Genomic DNA, 16,653 nt, shown 5'->3' with positions numbered 1-16,653 from the left:
TACAGCTGTGCCATCTCATGTGTTTACAGAGGCAGAGGAAATGTTAATGGACAGCGATTCATGTGGTATCGAAGAATGGCACTGGAACATGACACTGCAGAACTACTTCGGAAGTCAATTCAAAAGGTCTCACGGGGTGGAGCGGTGGTGCAGCGGTTAGTTCACTGCACAGTGAAACCCTGCAACCAACCTGCAATCAATTCCCGCCCACGGCTAACATCCTTGGCGAGTGGTGTATAGGTTAATGAGCCACCCACCTACCTACCATTTCACCAAACCGCACTTACCAGCATGGTTAAGTATGGTCAAACGATGTGACGTGATAGGCCTTCGGCAATGAATTTGACAAAGGGCTGTGAATCCATATGCTTATGAAAATAATTGTTGTTTGAACACGGCCACAGTGGTCGACTCACCATAGAGTTGAACGGTGGCGCCATTTCCTGCTCCGACACTCCGAAATAAGACTTTATTTATAGTGGAGGAATCCGATGAGCTATAAAGCTATTTTTCACAGATGTCCAGTAGCTTCCAACAATCGCTGATAGGTAAATCATATTGAGTTAAAAAAAAAAAAACATTTGTAATGGCTATTCGTTTATTAGTTGGCAATAATAAGTATGCTCACTTGTCGCGCGCTGCCGCCGTCACATCGTAGTCGCTCGCTCTCGAATAGAGGGAGGGAGAGGACGACTCAGAGGCGCCAGGAGGAGGAACCACAGACAAGCGGGAAGGCAGCAGCAGCCACGCATCGAGCCGGCGCCAGTCCCCCTCCCCCAAGTTCTGCCGTCCTCTGTATATTAAGGTGCTATCGGCCAATTAATGCGTGTTTATGTGGGGGAGGAAACCGGAGCACTCTGAGAAAAGCCACGCTTGTGAGAGAGCGACACTCTATACCATGCAGATGGAAACGGTGGAGTCCGCATTTGCTGTGATGCCTTCTCCTGGCAAGCCACGGGTATAGAGAAAGTTTAACAATTTGTATGATCCACGAACCCTCACTGCCCCCACAGTGCTGGATTACAGGCCATGTGCGCAACGACAATGGCCTGATGAATGCACAACAATACACTTCAAAATAATTGACCCGAAATTACGTTTATCATGATATTCCGAATACAAAGTCTGCAGACCGAGTGTGTTGCTGTGGAAAGGGTTAAATATTTAAGTAAGCAATATATATTCGTTTTAGTCCATCAGCCTATTGGCTCTCCAAACCAACAAGCATAATTTGTTTAAGCAATCCAACTCGGTACCGGTTGAGACCTTCTGGGTCTCATCAGCAGTCAGGCTCATTTAACAAATACTGCTGGATTACAAATGTTATTGACAGGAGCACCTGGAAGGTCAAAACCGGTCCAGGGTTTTGCTTGCTTCAACAAAAGTCGTTTAATGACATTGGACAGGAAAGACGCGTGATATGCTGATAGCCGTAAGCAAATATTTGTACATGTATATGCGGAAGAACAGAGTATATATAAAATTTGAGTTATGCTAATATATACCTACAGTGGAGCTTTTCAGGGATAAAAATCTATATAAACGCACTGCTACAATTGACAAAATGATTTAATCACGGGGTGGCTCAATTCCACGTTGGTCCCCGGGATCTCGGCGGCACTGGCTCAGCACATCTGACATGGCCATTATAATCCCTCCGAGCCGTCAGGGACACCCCGCGGGCACTACATTCCATTAATTTCCACGTCGTCTCACAGCCGTGGGATCGGGATGGAGGGAGTCGCGGGGGTGGGCAGCAATTCCTCGGCAAGCCGCAACTCCACGCGTGCACCCCGCCGCCCCAAACACCGTCCGCCGGCACCTCCCGTGCCACCGCCCGCAAGGCACCCACCAGGCACTAGGATCCTCGCTACACGTTCCGCGCGCCCTTATCAATGCGAGCGGATTAGGCTGCGTCTCGATCTACACATTATCAAGGGCAAGGAGGAGATGAATTGGCTTGCGTCAGGCCGTAAGTGGTGCAGCCTTGCGGGGTAATACTCAGTGTCAAGGCGCATTTAGCACCCGGTTACGTTAATGCCCGGAGTACGCGAATGGGGAAAATGACAACTCCTCTTAGTTGCCGGCTACGGACTTTGCTGGCAGGGCTCGCTGCCCATGAGTAGTTACCAGTCCATTGGTGCTGATCCGCAGCTGGCTTGATCCTCTCGTTCTCTTCTCTGCCATATACACACAAAAATAAAAATATTCGAATTATCAAAAACTAATTTGTATAGAACTGTTTGTTGTGTTTTAGTTTCGCTGTCTTTCCCCTGCACCTCCGATGAGCACGGTTGGCTACGTTATGTGCGAATGAAGTTCAATATACATACATGGCATTTATGGAGCAAGTGCTGTTAGCGAGTAGCACCTATAAAGGCCGGAATTGCACACGAAGGGGTTGGTGGCTAGCACCACGCCCGGCCGCCTTTGTCTCCCCAATTATGATTATTACACACCGCACCAGGTACTCAGGCCCAGTACCAATTTATTCGTAACCAATATTGGCCAATCTCGGGTCGCTGGGTTCATAGACTCTCACCTTTGCACCTATACATACTATGTCCATCTCCTCTATATACACACACACGGTCTCCTACTCATGCACAAAGAACGCAGAGCATACATTCATTCTCAGAATCTCTCCCACTGTATCATCATTCAGACACAAATGCACGTACACACACTCTTAACAACACACAAACACTCCTCTCCGCTGTCAAACAGAGAATTCATCCTCCCACACACACCATCCAGTACAGATAATGAATCGCCCATTTTCACACGCTCGTCACCACTAATGTTAGCCGTTGCTGGGAATCGAACACAGGTAGCAGTGCACTATTTAAGTTAGTGCACAAAGGTCCACCGTATAGCCTGAATAGACTTTTAGCACTCATACGCATAGATAATACCAGACGGTTATAATTCCATAACAGCATATCCTCGACAACAGCCGACGTTCACTACTAACAAATACAAAGATACCAGTATAGTCTTCATCAGACTGTTGGGACAAGTGCTGTTAGCGAGCATCTATGAAGGCCGGCACGGCATACGAGGGAGTGGGTGGCCAACACCATGCTCGGTCGCCTTTGTCTCCCTAATGGCGATGTTTACACTCCGCACCAGATACTCATTGGAGGCTGAGTCGACCGAGGGAAGGTCCAGGACCATTTCAGATAATCGTCAATGTTGTTGACCGTGAGCGGGAATTGAACTCTGTCCGCCTGGTTCGTAGCGCAGCGCACTAACCGCTACACCACCGCTCCCCATACATTATCACCTGCACTCACACAGCTCCTCTCACACTCTCTTCCCCTCCAACAATGACACTCACCGTTATTCACACTTGCTCACACTCTCACCCTGATGGCCTCCCTCACCTCGACGCACACAGAGAGAGGCTGCCACTCACACTGACTCGGTGCCTCTCTCCATCTCTCACTGATGTGACACTCTCTCTCTCACACACACACACTCCCCCTATATCACATGCTCTCACGCACACAAAGAAATAGATCCCCCCTGTAGCTTTGAACAGACTGTTGGGGCAAGGGCTGTTAGCGAGCACCTCCAAAGGCCGGCACGGCACCCGAGTGAGTGGGTGGCCAACGCAAAGACAAAGATCCCCCCTATATCGTCTTTACCAGACTGCTGGAGAAAGTGATGTTCGTGAGCACCTATGCAGAAGGCCGGCACGGCACACGAGGGGGTGGGTGGCCAGCACCACGCACACAGACACACTCACTCTCCTCCCCACCTTCCTCTCGCTCTCTGACACCACGCTCCATCCCCTCCCTCCCCCTCTCTCTCCTCCCTCCTGCCTTCGCGCCCAGTTGAAATGAGCTCATGTGTGAGAGTGTGAGACTAAGCGAGCGTTCGGGGAGAGAGATCACCGTTTGCTATGACGGTCTCTTGTTTTGTTTTGACTGCCGACCGTCCAGGCGCGCGCACATTTGCTCCATGACTCCAAGCAGGACCTCTCTGTCTGCCAAGGCGAACAGCAAAATCACCAACATCCTCACCGACATCATCATCATCATCTGCTGCTGCCGCTGCATCTCGCCGAACAGAACAGCGGCCCTGGCTATAATTCCGCACGCGTTCAGAGAAGATTACAGAGCGGACAAGGACTCGCTGGTGCGGCTGAAGAGCCTCGTACGGGACAGGCAGGGAGCACAGCGGGAGGAGGAGGAGGAACGCGGCCGTGCTGTCCGTCGCTCCTGAATTCATGCACTCATATGAAGGTACGCTGATCCTACACGCCGCATACACTGATCGCTGGGCAACATGCAACGTCTGTTTGCTCTCTGGTATTGCCCAAATGCGTAACACTAATAATGAAGGTTCTTAGCCTGTATTGACGTAGCACACCCCAGTATGTATGTAGGCTGTTAGGGCGAGTGCTGTCTGTTAGCGAGCACCATTAAGGCCGGCACGGCACACGAGCAGGGGTGGGGGGGGCAACACCATACCCGACCGCCTTTGTCTCCCCATGCTGATGGTTTATACACATCGCACCGGGTACTCATGAAATGCCGAGCCAACCTATATACATGCGTAGACAAAGTCTGCTTTTAAGTATTGTTAAGCGCATACACTCATTTGTAGGTATTGTGTTATATACTGACATGCATGCATACACGTCTGACCTCTTAGCTACTAATGAATGCGTGCACTAATATACAGATGGTATGTTTTGTATGCACAATTATACACACAGAGACAAGTGCTTACAAATGCGTACACATATCTACGTGCATTCAAAATATTGCATTTGTTTCCATATATATGTATGTATGTGATGTTACATACGTATTATACAAAGACATAGATCCACCGTATAGACATCAATACTGTGAGGGCAAGTGCTGTTAGCGAGCCGGCACGTCGCACGAGTGTGATGGTGTGACCAACGCCACGCCCGGCCGCCTTTGTCTCCCCAGTTTTGATCTTTTACACACCGTAACAGGCAATCGTTTTGAGGCTGAGTTGACCTAGATGAGGTCCAGGACCGATTCAGATATTCACTCGCTCCAAATCATACCCGTGCATGGGAATCTAACTCTCACTAGGTTCGTAATTCAGCGCATTGACCACTGCGCCACCATTCCCCACTTACAGCACATGCGATTGTTAAATCCATGCACTTATATATACGTGTGTGTATGCTGTTGTGCCTTATATATGTAAACACACACAGGTCGTCTGTCTCATCTTCAGTAATGGATTTTAACACATGCGCTCACATGCAGGTTTGCCCCACGCTGTAATACACAAAAAGTCTTATCTTAATTACATTCTGAAATACATGCGCCCCTGTAGATAGTGTTGAATATGCATGGACACAGGTCTGTCCGGATGTCTGGACACATGCACTCGCTTCAGAGCTAATGTGATGTCTTATCGCAGGCAATTACACGGCTTTAAACGTGTACACTCATAAACACCACAACCAAAGTGTACCGTCTGTAGCTAGTGCTGCTAAAAGGCACAGACACATTCATGGCATATTAAACACACGCTCACGCATGCATGTTGGTATATACACACACAGAGATGCACTCGTGTTCACGGTTCATGTAATGATATGCGATTGCATACATACACCATTCGTACGCAAAAGCCATACGCTGCATGTTAATCTCTATAAACCGCTCTCAAAGAAACCACGTTACGACCGCTTAAACGCTCAAGCTACTAACACTACGCCGTAGAGGTTGCGGAGTGCTTGCTCTGATTGCCGAGTTGTGTAAGAAGGGCAGTGTCGTCTACAATCTATGCGGTTATTGCAATGTTGTGTGTAACCTTCAGATACTCAGCCCAGAACAGGCTGCAGAGATGCGCATCAAGGCTGCGTTCAGCACAGCGCGGGGTGAGTCACTTGGATCACCGCACAATACACACGTGTCTTCCTCCACGTATCAACACACACACACACAACGTGTTTTACACATCCCGTCAGCAAAGCTGCCTCTTGGCAGTGCATCATTTTACAGCTGAATTGGTTCAACGTAAACAACAACAACAACTCTGGAAAGGTTTTGACATTCAGTGGCTCATCGGTAGGGTCAGGCTCACTTGAAGCAATGCTGGTGAACTGCCAGATGTTGTGGGAGCACGGGACATCTTCCTCTCTGTTGGATATGGGTCCTGAGAGGACGCCAAACGATGTATAATGCATATCACAAAGTAATCCTGGGTGCCGTTAATAATATTAAGCATCTATATGCATAAACAGACGCTACGCCTTCCCTAAGTATTCACAGTACACACAGGGTCGATGCGTGTACTGTTGTAGACACATTACAGTTCTACACAACCACCACAGTGCACATTTAGCAGCACTACATAACAGTGGATAAAGCACAGTACACACAGCAACGTAAAAACAGTCAAGAGTAGTATGTACAAAATACACAACACTTGACACTGAGCACTGTAACAGTACGCATAGTGCAGTGTACACAGTGTGCATGACAATACAATAACGTTGAAATGCGACAATATGTACAGCATGCAGTATACACAGTACACAATAATAGTTAACATGCAGTATATTACACAGTGCGACATCACAGTATGTATGGAGATAAACATAATTTCCATCGTACTGTATCACAGTACACACAGCATACATACCACAATACGCAACGTACCAGATAGCGGCACACAGAACAGTCCACATTCACAGAGTACACAGTGCAAACGCATGACATTACACTAAATTGACATACTGCAACGCAGGACATAGAGTGCTGATTTGTGTATTGTATTGAATAAACGTCACCGTACAACATAGGATGTAATATCGCCATACCATTACACTAAATTACAACACAGTACACCATTGATAGCACAACACAGTACAGCACAGACCATCATAGCACATTACAGCACAATACTACAAAACGGAAAATAACAGTGCAAGATGGAACATCAGTGATAGTGCATCACAGTATAATATAGCACATCACAATGCATCAGCCCACCACAGTGCAGGAGAAATACCATCACACTACAAGGCAGTTCAACATACCGCGTCACGCACACACCGGGCGTGAGTGAGTTCGACTGCGGGGCTGTTAAATATTAACTCAGTAATTGACCCCAGAGCCTCTGGGTCATCAGCCATCCGGCACAAAGCCTCTGTACTGCACGTTCCGACTTTGAAATGTTCTCTTTGTTGTGATTGTAATCTCTGTATTCATTGTCTGTGCATGCGTGTGCCGATCTGTCGAGCGGAGTCGCAGCTACCTAAGTTCTATCCCCGCGGTCACTACTAACATGAGTAGCGAGTGAGAAACGAACCGGTGCTGTGCTTTGCTTTACATTAGATATGTAATTCATGTTGATATATGTAATGCATGTGTATGTATGCACTTTCCCTAACAATGTGTAGGCTATATGGAGAGCCTTTAGCTTTGTTGTATGCATGGCAATATGAATGCATGTACTTTTTACTCCTTTTGTAAAGTTAGTTCACATTGTACGTACAATTAAATGTGCAGCGTGTAAACATCAGAAATTGGGATACAAAGGCGGCCGGGTGTGGTGTTGGCCACCCACCAACTCATGTGCTGTATTAGCTTTCATAGGTGCTCGCTCACAGCACTCTCCACAACAGTCTGTTAAAGGCTATACGGGGGATCTTGTCTTTGTTTGCATAACGTAACTGTGGATACATCTATTTATGTGTTGCATGAAGTGTACCTGTACATGTTGTGTCTTCGTGTATGCATGTGTGCAAATTGTTCGTGCATATACATTCCCATATTCTATCCATTCACTATGTGCTCAGTGGTCATGTACAGAACATTGTGTGTGTATGCTGTATTATTTATATCTACATATGTCTTCTAACACGTCCATAGTTATTACTGACATTGCGTTTCAGTCCATCATACCTATGGGCCCTTCTAAACCAATGCATATCAGAAGGTTGTAAATTCTGGCATTGTATCACGCAATGTTGATGAGACCTAAGACAGTCGAAACCGGTTCAGAAGTTCCCTGATGAAACAAACTGAACTACAAGAAATGTGGAATGGGCACGTTGTCAAAGTTGCAAGCCTAATGAAGGATGTCGTGGAAAGTTTCCGGGTTGTTGGGAAAGAGGAGAGGGCGCTCAGAGGACCATGGACGCCACGGTGGCTAGCATATGTTAACTACCTCGCCAAGTATACAGGAGGTCGTGGGTTCGATTCCGACCTTGACACATGCTGTATATTTGGAATGTGTATGTCTCTCTCCCTGTGGTCGTGTGGATTTTTCTCCGGGTCCTCAGACTTGTTTCCTTCACAATTAGAAACATGAATTTGGGAGTGTTAGGCTGCAATACATTTCCACGTGATAAGCCACTAAGTTGAGCTATCATGTATGGCCAGGTCGCTTCTGAAAAAGATCGATATAGCTAAGTGGGCCTTACCTGGTAAAATAAAAAATAGTTTCTAATTTGAAGGGTAGGAGCTGTTGAGTGAAATTAAGAATAAAGCTAAAGATCAGAAGGGAAGGAGGGAGTTTGAGCCCAAGACATGCCACGTTTGGTACAGGGCTAGAGAGAGCATTTATCGAGCAATAAAAGGTAGGTCTGTCTCGCATCCAAGTCACTGGCAGTATATATTAACATCTACGAACCGGGCGTCCCGAGTTCGATTCCCGCACACAGCCAACACCGGTCCTAGGCCTCTCCTAGGTTAACTCGGTGTGTAAACATCGCCACTAGGAAGACAAAGGCGGCCGGGAGTGGTGTTGGCCACCAACCCCCTTGTGTGCCGTGTCGGCCTTCACAAGTGCTCGCTAAGAGCACTTGCCTCCAGTATGTTAAGTTTATACGGGGGATATTTGTCTTTGTTTTGTACAGTGCATTGAGCCTGTGATCAAGTCTCCCAGAATGCACCCGTGCTCGTCAGAGGTCACAAGCCAAGCCGGTGTTGAGCCGAGAAAGTGCTTGGATGGATAGGTAGCCACCACCATGCATGCCAGGTTGTTATAGGCGACTGCGTGGGCTGGGCTACGTGCTAGTCAGCAGACGGCAGGGCAACAAAGTTAAATGTTGTACCCTACTTCTGTGCTCGCAATATTCACCAATCCGCACTGGCCAGCGCGAAGTTATGGTCATACAACTCCCAGGACCCACACACTGTGTGGAGGCCCTCATCCTGCAGTGGATTGACAAAGAGGTTAAATATTACGCGTGTGTAATGACCAAGGCCGTAGCCATGGAGTCAACATTGGGGGGGGGGACCAAATCTTCCAGGGAGTCTGGGTCCCCCCCCCCAGAAAAAAATCTAAATTTGAAAAGAATTTCCTGCCTAAAATATTAAAACAAATTCACGAACACAGGATGGATTTGTATTTTATTTTTTACAATAATGTCTAATAGTGTTTTGTATTACATTGCTCTGTTTTTTTATTTTCTACCTTTTCTTGTTTCATTGTATGTAATGGCAGAGATGGATTAATAAAGTACAACCATAACCAAAATCATAAACAGAAATCTATTTTATAGCAATATATTGGGGGGGGGGGACATTTTGAGCATATTTGAATATTGGGGGGGGGGGTATGTCCCCCCCCCCCCAATATATATTATAATTACGGCCTTGGTTATGACAATGCTCTATATACAACAACACATCTATCCTGAGCCTCCCCTAGATTGACTCAACACAAAACATTTATTCTCATCGCAGTTGTGTTAAAATCGTCAAGCATGCATGCACATCATTCGTCGCACCCACCTCCAAATCGAGTGCCGAAACGGACCTTAATAGGTGCTCACTAACAGACTCTTCTGCAGCTTGCCATATGGCTAAACCTTTGCCAACTGTGTGTATATACTCTGCTATGGGGAGTCTAATGTCGCGGTTAGCGCGCTGTTCTATGAACCCGGCGGGTTAGATTCTTTTCGCGCACGGCCAACACCTCTGACGATTATTATCTGAACCGGTCCTGGGCTTCCCCTATGTCGACTCAGCCTCAAATGAGTACCCGATGCGATGTGTAAATTTCGCCACTGGGGAGATAAAGGCGGCCAGGCGTGGTGGTGTTCATCCACCCCCTCATGTGGCATGCCGGCCTTCATAGGTGCTTGCTAACAGCATTTGCCCTAACAGTCTCTTAAGGCTTTACGGGGGAGTCTTTGTCTTTGACTCTGCTATCAAAGTCATAGAGTCATCCCCGCTGCTCAAACAACACCGCGGGGAATTGCTAATCTCAATTGGCAGCCATTAAAATACAGTGGTGGCAATTCCACATTCCTATCCCGGGACCAGGTTTTTAGGCAAATAACTGCTACCGTTAAATTGTAGGCTATGCAGAAGGGGTATTCTGGAAGCGGCATGCGTAATAATAACCAGTAAGCTATGTGTAAGTGCCGCTGACAGGCTATGAATCATGTTAGGTAACATTCACGGCACGCACTGCCGTGAGCGAATGGGACCAGGAGGTGCTCTGTTGAGACATTCCTTATCCCCAACAGTGACACACACAGAACAGGCCATTGATGAAGAAAACACTGACTGTATAGAAAATATGAGAACACCCCCGCTGAAGAGACAGCCGGTGGTACGGCCCACCAGGTGATGACCCCCAATGACCTGCCTCGGCTGAGCGTCCGTGTGGTGCGTGTAGCCGTATGATCAGGGAATGGATTGCAGTATCCGATTCTTGAGCCCTAACGATATACATCGTGATAAGAGTCGATATTTTCTCGGTTGTTAGCACAACGTTTAGATTCTCGATTATCCGTGGGCTGATTATCCGGGTTGCTAAAACCGAGCTGGCGAGAAAGAGAAATAGATGAATGACTCTGTCTGTTACGTATGGTTTAATTGTTATTATAGCTGCTGCTCCTCACTCGTAGAGGGTCAGTGACACGGGGCCCACGTGACCACAATCAAGGTTGCAAGTAGACGGATTCAATGTTTTAACTTCACCCCATGCTATGTAAGGTGAATAAAACATTCGTTTCTATAGCCTAATTGACAAGAGTCTTGATATTATCTATTTTTATCCAGGCCACATATGCATTCGGAGGAGGTGGAACTCTGCACTGAGTCCATCGATACATATCGATTCTTAAGCTTTTGTGATGGACGCATCCAAGCACGTGTGTTGTATGAACGGTTGTGTTTTCGTTTTAAATGTGAAAGTGGCTTACATTCCACTACATCTATCCACCCGGCAATGTAAACGGGTTCACCCGAGGTAGTCGATCGGCAGGTCGCATGTACGTTCAGCATGGAAGAGTAGGCCAATGGAGACCCCTCCACCAACAGCAGGTAAATTGTAGGGCTGCACTTTTACCTCATACCTCTACAGCAGCCACTCGAGGCGCTACTATTCAAAACTGTGACAGTTAATATGATTTATGGGTACAAATGAATTATGCCACATAATTTACATCAAACTCATTAATTGCATTTCAATACTGGACATCATTTAGCAATGGATATAGATTGTGTCAGATGGTGATAATGCAGAGGACACCAGCAGCAGTGGGAGGCAGGATGATGTCTGTCATAAGTTTTTCCTCACACAACACTCGTGAAAACGGAGATTGGCCTAACATCCCAATGCAGGACCCTCCTGACAAGCACCATTGGGACTCGGTGAGGCTCTCTTTACTAAATGAACAATATTAATTTACATATCATACATCCAGCATATTGGTAGCTATAATAATAACTACCCGAGGGCATTGGTCTGATGGAGATCAGCGTGTCTGTTTAGTAATGCATACAATGCCTCTACCACCCATTTAACATAGCAATGCGTAAATATGTTATCTTGGATTGCCAATCGTAATTCATTTCGGTGAAGTAGTAAAATAAATAAACATGAGCTCTTGTGTGGTTGTATTTAATGCAGGCAGTACAAATACATTACCTATATTGAACAATGCATTGCGTTTCGGGTAACACCTTCTACATTTCTAGTGACATCGCGGATGTCATTGTGTGGTGCCGGCCCTAGAGAGCCACGGCGTGCGATGCACTTACATCGCGGACAACACGTATGTAGCGACATCGTGGATGTCACTGGGTAATGCCAGCTCTAGCGAGGCACAGCGTGCGATGTATTGCCATCACGGACATCCCGTATTTGTGGGTGTAGTACCAGCCCGAGAGGGGGCTCTGTGAGCGCTGGGTCACAGCGCGCAGTGGCACCACGCGTGGCGTGCAGTGCTGACTCCTACAGGATGGAGTGTGAGAGTGTCAGCCATGGAATGACGCTACCCCAGGCCATGGCACTCTGGTTCACCTTGGAATGCACGTGACGGTTAAGATCTACACTGGGGCCCCAAGTGGGGGCTGGGGGTGGTCACGTGCCGGGGCGAGATCCTGCTAGAGCGTTCGAGAAGGTGGTCGTGGCCAAGGGCGGAGCCAGCCACGGCCAGCGAGCATATAAACCGGGTTCTCGAGAGGGACCGGGGTTCAGCGTTGCTGTTGTCATCTGAAGACCTACGTTCGACGTCCAAGAAAAAGTCACCAACACGTGGACGTGGACCCAAGCTGGGGTCCGGTCCGTTGTAGCTACTCCCAGTGTAACTAGCATAGTTAGCCTGGTGGTCCACCACTATAGTGTGTAGTTAGCCTGGTGGTCCACCACCAGTGGGTGTTATCTGGTAAAGGGGCAGTTACCCCTTTGTGTTAAGTGTGTTGGTATTAATAAATGTGTTACCTCCAAAGAGTACATATGCGACTCAGTTGAATCCACTACACATCATTGGCAAATATCAATATACCTTGAGTGTTACTTGTCATTTAAGCAATACAGCACTAATGTTTGACCTAAATCGAGCATTTGCCGAAGATAAAGTCACCCAGAATGCGTGCCCATCTCATTTAGACCGCAGACGCTAAGCTGATTGAAGCCTGGATAATTCCAGGATCGGAGACCGCCAAAGCACAAACAGGTTATAATAGGGGTTTTCCCCTTTTTTCTGGCAACAAAACTGAAACCTTTTTACAAGGAATCATGTGTGCATCAACCAAAATACATGTGTCAAAATGCAAACAAAAAACACACTGATAATATATGCATTGTCCTTGAAACTGGGGGAAAACCCTATAATTATATTTTGGTACTTGCAAAGGAGGTCTAATGACACAGGTTGTCACAGAGATGCAGCGCTGCGTGGTGGCCGGGAGAGGGCGGTATTATATTTCTGTGCTCCCACGTCTCTGCCCTCCACCACGAATCCGCACTGACCAGAGTAGTGAAGTATAGTCAAACAGCCCCCACGACCCACATCGGTGTGGGTAGGACGTCATCCAGCAGTGGATTAACAAAAGGGATATACAGTACATGCACTGTACATGTGATACAGACAATACCAGGAATTGGAAAATACCAGTATATTTCCTTTAATGGCTTAAAGTTATGGTGTGGGTATTGCCTAGCATTTGCCAATATTATATTACATCTGCTGTGGAACACCTTGTGATATAGACAATACTTTACACGACATGCATGATATGGTGAAGTCAGTATTATTTCCTAAACACTCACACAGTCTGAGTAATTGTTTGTGGTACAGTATAGGTATTGCATTGGGCAATACCAATAGTTTTCCCCCTTTTTTCTTGCAACAAAACATCAGAGTATGTTCTTTTTGTTTGCATACTGACCACAAGTATTGTGGTTAATGCAGACATGATTCCTTGTGAAAGGTTTCAGTTTGGTGTTTTAACATCTGAACACCTTTGATTTTAAAGCTTTCGTGACTGCAGTAATTCATATTCTTAGCTCTTTCGGTAAAGTCACGTTGAAGGGAAACAATTAAATAATAAAATATATAAAACAATAAAAATTCTCACGACGTTTCGACCATAACACAAACGGTCGTCATCAGGTGTGAAAAAAACCAACGGCAAGAAACATTTGAAGTGTCAGTTTGCATTAATTTATTTATTTTAAAACGGTGTATTTATTTATACAAATTCGAATCACCTGGTATCGACAATCAAGGGTATTTCCCTGTCCCCAGACGACCTGCTTGTCAGTTTTGATGTGGTGTTCTTATTCACCAAGGTTCCTGTACCTGGCACCATCGCAATCATTGAAGACTTGTTTCATCAAGGACTCAACACTGAGGTACCCCCCCTGGTGAGACACTGTTTAACCAATACATACTTTACTTGGAATGGAACTTTCTACAAACAAACTGAGGGCACCCCAATGGGCTCCCCCCTATCTCCAGTTATAGCTAACATTTTCATGGAGAAATTTGAGACTGACGCCATCCAGACTGCCACTCTGCGCCCAACCTTATGGAAGAGGTACGTGGATGACACTTTTGTCATCTTGCCACATGGCCGGCCTGCTCTAGATCAATTCTTCGACCACATCAATTCCATACACTCAGCCATCAGATTTACCATGGAAGTCGAAAAGATGGCAAGCTACCTTTTTTGGATGTCCTAATAAAAAAGAGACCTGATGGTTCAATGAGCCACTCTGTCTACAGGAAAGCTACCCATACGGATGCTTATCTGAAACCGGATTCTCACCACCATCCATCACAGAAGAATTCTCTCATCAAGACTCTGTACTATAGAGCCCAATGCATATCCGACAAGGAACACATAGGCAGTGAACTCAAGCACGTACACCAAGCTCTTAAGGCTAATGGTTACTCCGACTATACAATCCACAAAGCTATCACTCAAACCATGAAGGACCTTCTTGAGGAGCCTTTCAAAACCATCACTTTACCCTACATTGCGGGGATCACAAAAAAGATCTCCAAAATCTTGAATAAACACAAGATCCATGTCCGTTTCAACACATTACATAAAATCCGTGATCTGGTTCCGTCTGTAAAAGATGTGATTCCGGACATACAGTACCCTGGTGTCTACAAACTAAGTTTCCTCTGTGGTAGAAGTTACATTGGAGAAACCAAACGCCATGTCTTGGACCGCATTCGTGAATACAAAGCAGACCTTAAACACGGTAGGACCAACACCTCGGCCATGGCAGATCATTGTTATAATTCATTAGGCTCACATGACATTGACTTTTCCAAGACAGAGGTTCTTTGTAAGCCATCTGGCTACCATGAGAGATTCATTCATGAGGCTATCCACATATACAAGCACAGAGACAATTTCAACCGAGAAGATGGATTCTGGCTTAGCAATCATTGGAAGGATTTGATAAACCATTTCAGGTCTTAATTGATTGTTCACGCTTACGGTGGCTTTCAGACAGCATACATTAATTTTTCGTCTCCCCCCTCCTCTTTTCAGAACATAGATGGACTAGTCCTTCTAAATAAACTGCCAAATCGCAGCGCGTGGCGCTGACGTTTTTTTTATAAATAAATACACCGTTTAAAAATAAATTAATTAATGTAAACTGACACACCTGATGACGACCGTTTGTGTTTTGGTCGAAACGTCGTGAGAATTTTTATTGTTTTATATATATTTTATTATTTTATTGTTTCCCTTCAGCGTGACTTTACCGAAAAAGCTAAGAATATCTGAACACCTGTTTTGTTGGCAAAATAAAAGGGGAAAAAAGGGCAAAACCTCTTCTCATATTTTGGTACTGGCAAAGGAGGTCCCATGAAATACCATTATTGCTTCAATATTGAGCAAAACATTGCGATGAAGGCAATACTTGGTACTGGGTAATACCAAAGTATTTTCCATACACATAATTACGTTGAATTTGGCAATGCTAATGCATTAACTATTTTAAATATACAATACTTTGTGATATAGGCAAGACCCATGCTAATATATTTTCCTATGCATGAGCAATACATTGCAATGATGGGAATTTCTATGGAAGACATCACGCGCGATCCTGGAATTACCGTAGTAATCTCAACGAAAGTTGGGAAAAGACCGATCCTGTGCACGCATCGCGAGGGCTAGAATGGATCTTCACGATGGTGACATCGGGCAGGTTCACGACTTGCCGCAGCGTCGGAACGACCACCGCGGGATCTCGTTGACAGGATGAGACATGGGACGCAGGACACCGCTTGAGTGACCCCTGTTGGCCACACCAGGCGTTTTTCAGCCGCCATAAACGATTTTAAACCGGAGCAACTGACGTGGCCCGTTCGCCCCCCTCGGGTGAGGAGGGGGGAGTTCTTAATGGCCACGTCAGAGACATTGAGTTGGCACCACCCGTGATTAACTGGAGGTGGTATAAGTTCATAATGACCGCGTCAGAGGCACAGAGTCATCACCACTGAGATTCCAGGTAGAATAATCGATTCAGCCACCCGTTCCGATGTTAGGCTCCCAAGTGTCGTGAGTTGACGGTCTTAGCATACATTGACCGAACACAAAACATCGCGCAGAATTACATCAGATTGTTCACTTCATTGTGCGTATTCCAGATATGAGAGATTTAATATTCACCTGTCTGGCATTGGCCCACTCATTTGGGCTCTGCCTTCCTGCTCCTCCTCTCCCTCCGCTCAGTCCTCCTGCCCTGGGCCATCACCACCTCCACATCCACGGCCCCCCGCATCCTGGCTCACGGCTCCGAGCCGCGATTGTTCACGCCTGCCTCTTGACCTCCACCCTCATGTCCGACATCTTTATTCCCATCTGTGTGGACGATTACCGTATTTTCCCGCACATAACCCGCAGACGCATATACCCCGCAAAAATAGCG

The 16,653-nt window shown here is 46.3% G+C and overlaps 1 protein-coding gene across 2 annotated transcripts in view; it reads left to right on the top strand.

The window, feature by feature from the left end:
- The first annotated feature begins 3,455 nt into the window (after positions 1-3,455).
- The window catches only part of LOC116952047 (neuropilin and tolloid-like protein 1), a 90,779-nt gene continuing 77,581 nt past the window's right edge, over positions 3,456-16,653 (top strand). Inside the window, exons 1-2 of one of the 2 annotated variants that reach the window (XM_032971055.2) lie at positions 3,456-4,250; positions 5,818-5,878. In XM_032971055.2, coding sequence (XP_032826946.1) covers positions 4,245-4,250; positions 5,818-5,878 — 67 coding nt within the window. In that variant the 5' untranslated portion in view covers positions 3,456-4,244. The remainder of the gene's footprint in view (positions 4,251-5,817; positions 5,879-16,653) is intronic. The other variant, XM_032971056.2, reaches the window with a different exon arrangement.

The sequence above is a fragment of the Petromyzon marinus genome, chromosome 45 (assembly GCF_048934315.1).
Source record: "Petromyzon marinus isolate PM22_M1 ecotype Great Lakes invasive population chromosome 45, UKy_Petmar_22M1.pri1.0, whole genome shotgun sequence".
NCBI lineage: Eukaryota > Metazoa > Chordata > Hyperoartia > Petromyzontiformes > Petromyzontidae > Petromyzon > Petromyzon marinus.
This window is presented reverse-complemented; position numbering and strand designations above follow the sequence as displayed.